Source organism: Mus caroli, chromosome 16 (genome assembly GCF_900094665.2).
Source record: "Mus caroli chromosome 16, CAROLI_EIJ_v1.1, whole genome shotgun sequence".
NCBI classification, from domain to species: domain Eukaryota; kingdom Metazoa; phylum Chordata; class Mammalia; order Rodentia; family Muridae; genus Mus; species Mus caroli.
The window spans coordinates 82,534,534-82,543,029 of record NC_034585.1 but is presented as its reverse complement, the minus strand read 5'-3'; the positions used below and the strand labels follow the sequence as shown (position 1 = coordinate 82,543,029).

General features: G+C 41.7%; 1 protein-coding gene across 1 annotated transcript in view; it reads left to right on the top strand.

The window, feature by feature from the left end:
* Grik1 (glutamate ionotropic receptor kainate type subunit 1) overlaps positions 1–8,496 on the top strand; it is a 386,955-nt gene that overhangs the window by 247,546 nt on the left and 130,913 nt on the right. Inside the window, exon 4 of the mRNA XM_029470320.1 lies at positions 6,379–6,560. Within this exon, the coding sequence (XP_029326180.1) occupies positions 6,379–6,560 (182 nt within the window). The remainder of the gene's footprint in view (positions 1–6,378; positions 6,561–8,496) is intronic.

Here is an 8,496-nt window from a genome sequence, read left to right as displayed (position 1 = left end):
TGTGTGTGTGTGTGTGTGTGTGTGTGTGTGTGTGTGTGTGTGTGTGTGTGTGTGCTTGCATATAGGTCAGTGGTTCTAGGGATTGGGAATTGGGTGTTTGGGCTTGCAAAGCCAGCCTTGTTTTACCTGCTGAGCCATTTCACCTAACCTCATGACACATATATTCTATTGCCTTCCCCACTGTCCTTGAAAGCCTCCTCTCTGCTTCTAACAGGTTTCTTTCTAGTTTACAGAGCATTGCTTACACTCACTCCCACATGACTATACCCATATAAAGATCTGAAGTTGGATTTGCATATGAGACATAGTGCACTGCACTGGTGTTTCTAGGTCTGGGTTAATTCAGTTAATGTAATATTTCCAGTCCCTTTCTTCTTCCTGCAAACTTCATAGTTTCATTAATCTTTTTGCCTGAATCAAATTCCAGCATATACATATACATTCAACAAGGCTGAATTTGAAATGAGATTAATTTACAAAGAAAAGTCAGTGACTGAAAAGAATAAATCCTAAGAGAGCCTATGGAGAAATACAAGCACAAAAATAGCAACTAGACCCTTGAATGCCAACATGTCGTGTACCCTTGAAAATTGGAGCTAAACCATATAATATCCCAACCATCCTGTGAACAGGTGAAATATCTGCTCTTAGGACTGTATTCAAATGGTGACTTAAGTTTTTTAATATCCAGTAAATTCTTTTGCATTTCCACATAGAATATCAGCAGAAATGAAGGGGATTCTGTACAGTCAGCATCATGGAAAGAATAGTGGATCTTTCTTTTGCTGTGCATAACTTAGCCCATGGTGCTGTTAGAAAATCAATACTGATCAAATCACCCTTACTATATGCCTACCCATGGTTCCCACTGAAGTCACAGAGGGACAGAGGGTCCTCACTACCTGGACCTAACAAGGCAAACATGTACCCTTCTTGCGTTTTCTCATCCTTGACATAAAATGTTCATATATCCAATTCCAGCAACCTGTCCAGAACTCAGCAAATTTTTAGAATTCTGCTCAGGAAACCAGCTTTTAGGTTTTTACATGCAAGTGACGTTGCTTTCAGCTACCATACATAATATGCAGAATTCAGAACCAGCATATATTGCTGGACTTTACTGCAATATAATAAATCTGAAAGTCTTTGGGTTAAATTCCCTCATGAATTTCTTTGTGATCAAGAAACACACATTCTCTTTAGGGAATGCCTCAAACTTACTGTTGTTGTTGTTGTTGTTGTTGCTGTTGTTGTAATTTTGAAAAGCCATATTCTAAAGATTTGCACTAAGACACGCTGCACCTCCCAAGGTAGTTGGTGTCTCACATTTCCACTTCTTAGCTCCGACTTTTCCTTCCCTCTGGAAGATTCCCAATTTATACATACATGCCCTTAAGAAGCCTATTAGATGTGGGTATATTAATATATCCACACATTTGTGAAATGCCATTTTGCATGTTTCTAAGTGCAAATGAAGACAAAATTAACATTTAAAATGTATGATCTGATCTTTCGGGTCTCCGTGGTTTATTACACTCCTCTGCACATCGTCAAACCCAACTCGGACGGTTTAATGAACAGGGAATTGGATTAAGACTCAAGAAACTGGAGGTACTTTCCTTTTGAACTGAGACACATTAAATAGAATGAAAGCTACCCAGGAGTAGATTAGACTGAGTGAGAGAATCTCTCAAAGCGACAGGTTCCCTACGGCAGTGTGAGGGGACCCCTGCATCAAGCAGAGTAGGGCTTTGACCTTTAAAGTCCCTTCCAATTTCTGGCATCTGTGACATTCTCAGGGTTGATCTAGACAATTAACCTCCCTGTGCCTCACTTTCCTGTCTGTGAAATAGCTTCCACACCTGTACACTTCCAAAGCGGATCCTAGGCTTAGCAAGCTATTTACGAGGCACACAACCTACTGTAAAAGAGGGGCAGTGTAAACAGAATGGAAGGTCTGTGATTATTTCAGGACACAGAGCATCTTTACACATCACTGCAAATAGAAGGCGCTTCTTTCTCTTTTACCCATATGCTCTACCTCATGCCACAGCTCCTTTGATATTTGCGGATCAGCATTTTTCTGGGTCATACTTAAGCACACAGAGAAGGCAACCAATGTGTTTAGAACTGGCCATGTAGACTTTTTTTAATGTTGTTATCTGTATATGCAGCCTCGCTCACATTCATAGGAAACCAATTGGCTTTTCTCTAAAGCACTTTCACAGTTGTGGGTTTCTAATCGCATGCCTGAGGATGGAGACTGGAGGAGGCGCTGGTGGTATTACCTCATAGCCATGAGGTCTGTCTTGGAAGGTGAAGGAATATATCAAAGGGGGCACTATAAACTCTCCCACATTCTCATCCAGATGCAGCAGCCATTTCTAACTGACCAAACTCACTTTAGTCTCTCATTCTTTCAAAATAAATATAACTTCCAAGTGGGGGGCATGGTGGTACCCTCCGCTAAGCCTCACTTGAGAAGCTGAGACAGGAAGATCAGAAGCTCTGGGCCATCCTAGGCTATACAGCACACTACAATTTATCTCTCAGTTTCAATGTATAGAGATCAAAGCTCTGGGTTCAATCTCCAGCCTGATGAAAGAGTGTAAGATAAAACCTACTATCTCTATGGAAACACTGGAAAGGACCTTGTAGATATCCTGACTTTTTTTGCTCACTAGTACATTATTGTGCCTGCATTAGAAGCAGACTTTCTTCGTTATAGCCACACCACCATCCATCAGATGTGGGACACTTAGCCATGATACAATACTGTCAAGCAGACACATTCATGGATAACTCTCTTCCCCTAGTTGCCCCAGCAGCATTCATTGTATTTTGTTGTGACATCTCTTTAGTCCTGAGCCCTCCTTTCTCATCTGTGACATTGATGTTTATGGAGAGTGGAGATGAGATCAGAGTTTTATCTGCCACTCACTTGGATCTGCTTGGCCCACCCTGATCTATGCTTCCATCTAAAATGCTTCTGCCTCACCTGCTAGAAAAGTACCAGATTCCAGTAGAGCAGCCACCATCCACACAGTCTTGGCTGGGTTTGGTCACTTGATCAGAGCAGACATCCAAATGAGGAGGTCAGAAAGCTGGGAGGTGCTCTTAAATCAATTTCCTTTCCCTAAAGTCATTATTTGTTTAACAAATTTTTTGACTAGTCATTACAGTGAAATGTTAAATGATTGATGGATTGTTGCAAAATGCAAATATAAAGGAAAGCTTTCAGTAAATTTTCTCTCTTGTGACCAACTGAGATAAAGCCCTTTAGAGTTGCAAATTCTGCATCCTTTGCTTAGGAGGGCAGAAAGACTTGCTCTGGGAAGGCAGGTGCAAAGTCACTGCCCTTCTCACACCTGAGATCTGTAAACTTTTAAGTCTGCATATCCCTCCTTCCCCAAAAGGCAGCACACCTACAATGAGGATGGAGTTTCTCATTTCCAAGCTTAGTGACAAGCTTTTCATAAAGAGAAAATTATCCCAACTAGAAATTGACTGTCCTTGCCAATCTGCTGTTCTTCTTCCTCTGTGGCATGAAAATCTTTCTTTTCTGAAACTATTGTGAAAGTAGGTGCTCACTGCAGGCCAAGACAGGGTATGATAAGTTTACGGTGGCCCAAGATTTGTTTCCTCTGTTTGCTTACACTCTGCTTGCTAACGCAGTAAGTCAGTTGGTTGGGCAATCCGTCCAATTGGTTGTTGTGAAGTACAAAACTCTGGCAGGGTCTCTGACTTCAGGGAAAGAACCCTGTTGGGTATAAGAAGGCAGACTTGGTTTTAAGGCCTGAGCCTGTTATGGAATTGTCACCTCCAGCAAGTTATTCCGGTTTAAAGTAGTCACAGGCAGTTATATATGAAGTTAAGTGACAACTGATATTCCACTCACCTGCTGATACTTCCCAGTACGAAAACCTCCGAGCCTTAAAGGACTTGAAACAGAATGTGTTTGTCTTGCAGAGTTTAGCATAGGCTTTAGATCTAATGAGCATCCGAGAACCATTTTCTCTTGAATGTGAATGAATGCAGTGGAAACTGGTGCCTGTCAACTTTAAATGCCAACAGGGTCCTGGGAGGCAGGAAGATGCCCTTCAGGGTTGGCATTCCATTCAGCAGAGAACAAAGAAGGAGCTCCCTGCAGCATAGGAAATGTGCTTGAAAACCGTTTCCCCATTTTACTTAAAGGCCACACCAAGCTCTCCTAGGTAGTCATGCTCACGTTCTCACGTTCTCAAAGGGACAAAAAGAGAGAACGAAAAAGCAGCCGCGGCATCAGAGCAGGAAGCAGGAAGAAAGGGGGAGGGGAAACTCAGCCCCTGCTTCTGTTTCTCCTGCTCATGAAACCATTTAAAGGTTCTGTGTTCCCTCAGCACCAATAGCCTGGATTGATAAGTCAGGGCAGAGACGCGGAAAGATGGAGCATTAGAGGCACAAATAGTTTTAATCTAGGGCTCCTGCTAGCGATCCTTGTAGGCCTGAGTAAGTTATTTAATTGCTCTGGGCCTTGGTTTCCATATCTGAAATAATAAACATGATAGCTTGCTTCGTAGTGCTGCTACGAGGCTTAAGTCATACGACAAATAATAAACACTTGAGTGCTCCATCCCCCTACACACACACACACACACACACACACACACACACACACCTCATTCTTAGCACTTGGCAGTGGTTCAGAAAGAGACACCGAATAAGTTAAAAGAAAGAGAGAGTGTTTCAGTTTTACCGAATAAGTTAAAAGAAAGAGAGAGTGTTTCAGTTTTGATTCTTGACAGAATTGAAAGCATTGAGAGTCCGGGAAGACTGTTGCTCTAATTTGGATTGCTATGAAAAGAGAGGGGAACGTGGAGAGCGTGTCCACTCCTAACAGAGTTCTACAACCCACTCCCTCTTCTCACCTCAATTTAACTCTGAAAATAGTGTCATGATGAACTGTTCGCACTTCAGAATCAAACCTCATTCCTGGTCCGGGGAAGCCATTCCAACGTAAGCTGAAATACATGGAACTACTGAGCGGGGGTAATAAAAAAAAATAACAGGGAAAGAAGCAAATGTCTCACGCCTAGAATCCATGTGGCATCCTGTATCATGCATAGCACAATTTCCATACAATTTCTATCTGAACACTCATAAAGTTTAATATTCTCTGTTGATTACTTCTGACTAACAAATCTGGAAGGCACCCAACGGTATACTTTTTTTTTCTTTTTTAAAAAGTCAATTTTCCAATAAGAGAGGAGGCCTTGAGAGAGGGGGGGAGAGGGAGGGAGAGAGAGAGGCAACATCATGCCATCTAGCCAACAGCAGTTAATATCAGGGTTAGGCAATGGAAATTTTCTATGACTCTACACCTTACCCAGCGATGAACTTCTATTAGAGAAAAGTGCAACTCACCCCAACCTGTGGGAAAGCGAAGATTTGCTTCAATTTAGGCTGTGTACACTTTGTTGCAACTGTCAGCAGTTATATTTGACATCACATTTCTGCTTCCATTATCACACACACCAAAAATCCTATAGCGCATGTTAATCAAAGAAGGAATTAACCAACATAATTTTCAAACACATTAGCAAGAGATATAATGAGCCTTTTACAAATAGTTTATTGGGCCAGCACCAAAAGATTTACAGGCAAACCAACCAATTAGCTGGTAAACACTATGCTACCAATAAGTATTTGATGATAAGTGTGCACAAGGTAGCAACCCTGAGAAATCCCTGGGATGCATTAAGCTTTGTAAAGGTCACAGGTGTCAGGAAGGGAGAGTCTGACAGGCACTTTAGAAAAGAGTGTTCCCTGCTCTTGAAGAGGACCAGAGTTCAGTTCTCAGCCTTCATATCAGTCAGCACACAACTGTCAGTAACCCCATGGCCAGGGGATCTAATGCCATCTTCTGGTCCCTGCTGCTACCGGTCCACGTGCATGCCCACGTGTGCACACCCCCACACACATTCACAGGAATACAGTTTGTTAAAATACGTTTCAAAAAATAATAGCAGGTGCTGTTTCATTGAGTACCTCTAGAAACTTCAAGCAAGTTTCTGTTTCTTGAAGTTTCATAGTCACAGACTTGATATGCTTAAGACGTATAGTGTTGACGGAAAGGTGGAGAGGACAACTGTATGCTAAAAAAAAAAAAAAAAATTCAAATGCCCTTGGAAACATTGTGCTTCCAAGTCACACACACACTCACAAATGGAAAATATCACTGCAATCTAGCAGAGCAGGAACAATGACAAATAGGAAGTCAATAGTGTAACCTTTAGGTTGGTGGCTGCTTGATGCATTTGGGGAATGATCTGCCTTTGACTGTAAATGGCAATAAACAACACATATCCATCCTGTGCATGATTGGATGTCATTTTCCAGGTCTAATTCGTCTGCAAGAGCTCATCAAAGCTCCCTCCAGATACAACATCAAAATCAAAATCCGCCAGCTTCCCTCTGGCAATAAGGATGCCAAACCTTTGCTCAAGGAGATGAAGAAAGGCAAGGAGTTCTATGTGATATTTGATTGCTCGCACGAGACGGCTGCTGAAATTCTTAAGCAGGTAAGAGGTTTAGCGGGAAGGGCGGGGAAATGTATTTCACCTTTCTTTTTAAAATGTCATTTGGATTTTATTTTCATTTTGTGCGGCCTGGCACAGATACCACAATACAGAGTAGGCTAAAGATGAATTTTCAGACCCCTTTAAGGATCCAACGGTATGATTAGTTCAGAGCCAACGGTGATGTATATGTTATGCTTTGTATGTGCACATGTTTGTATGGAGGAAATGGTAGCATTCTCTAGGTGAAGGAGAGATCTGCATTCTTTACCTCTCCTCCAAAGATCAAACCATGTTTCATGTATGCAATACCTGACTTACATAGCAAGACCTCTTTGGCCTAAGCTGCCCAGATTCTCATAGACAAGGGCACAGAGCAATTTCAGCTCAGGGAAGATACTTCTCTTGTTATGGACAATAAGCTGCTTTGCCTTCGTCTCCAGAGGATGTGGATAGACATGGGAAATTACAAAATCTTTCACAGATGAAAGATGTCAGTAACATTCATAATAATAAGAAAGCAGCAGCAATTGAGTTCTTGTGTGCTTTGCTCTAACACTCAAGGAAGCAACTTCAGTACCTGTAAAAGACAAAGCACTGATCCCCAGCTCTCGCTGCCAAGTGACTCTAGTTCCCGTGGACTTGCAGCAACAGCTGGGTAGATTTGGGGCTGTCATACTTTAGGTACAGCAATGCTCTGGTCAAGCCTGCGGACTTTGTCAAGAACTACATAGATTCGTAGGTGCATCTAGAAATACTAATCTGAACTTTCAAATAGAATCAGTAATAAAAAAGGTCAAAGAATTCAATCAGGAAGAAAGTCGGGGGAAACAAAAGGAAACACATGTAGCCTTTATACTTACATAGATCTGTCATATTAGCCAATGTTGTATCAGTATTTTTAAATAGTGCACACTGTAGAAATTGTGCACTTGGGTAAAAAGCTCAGAGGTTGTTAATGGATCCCAATTTCATGAGTGCACCAGCAAACTCCCAATAAATGAGTACTGTGGGTATTTGAACTACTAGAAAGTTGTCTCATGGTACAGTCGTGAATGCTGCAGCTCCATGGTTCTATGACCATATTTGTGGAACACTTCAGCTACGGAGTTCTACATTAGAGCTGTGAATGCACCAGAAGGGCATACTCAAGAAAGCCAACCACTTGTCTGTGTTATCCACTGCATGGTTGTACTAAAAGATTCCACTTAGAACTGCCTACACTTTGGATACAGGTTGAGTGCATTGCTCTCTCTCTCATTTGTGTGTTGTAAGCTTGGCCCTCTGTGTGGTGTGTTTTACGTAATGTAAACTTTAAGAAGTGAATTCTAGTGCAATGTTCTTGGGTAGCTGGGGTGCTGCCCTCGGGAAGCATTCATACAGCTCTTCTGTAACTGTGGTTAGTTCCTTTCCACTCGTGAGCTATATAAAACGTAACATCACTGGCCTTGACTTCCTTGCCTTCCTCACTCATCATGTACTGCCTGTGTTGTGATGATACCTTCAAAGAAGCCTTCCACAGACTTCAAACATATGGAGCTTCCCAATGATGGACCTCTGGCTCCAAATCTGTGTACTAAATAAATCTCATTTCATTGAAGGTACCTAGCCATAGACATTTATTGTGGCTACAGAAAGCCATGTAATACAACCACAGAATATGCATAATCCTGTGGTGGAATCACTCAGTTATCACAAAAGGCAAAAGGAGTCTCATCCCCTTTGCTTCCTGACCCATTATCAACTTTGCCTTTCCAGTTATATAGAATTTCTGTAACTCACTGCAGGGCAGTAACTCATTAATAGACTTTTAGATATTATAATAAGAACTTTTCAGATAAAGCAACTATGTTGCAAAGGTATCAATAACTGAAGAACTTTATGAAACTCAAGAAGAATGAAGACCAAAGTGTGGACAATATGCCCCTTCTTAGAATTG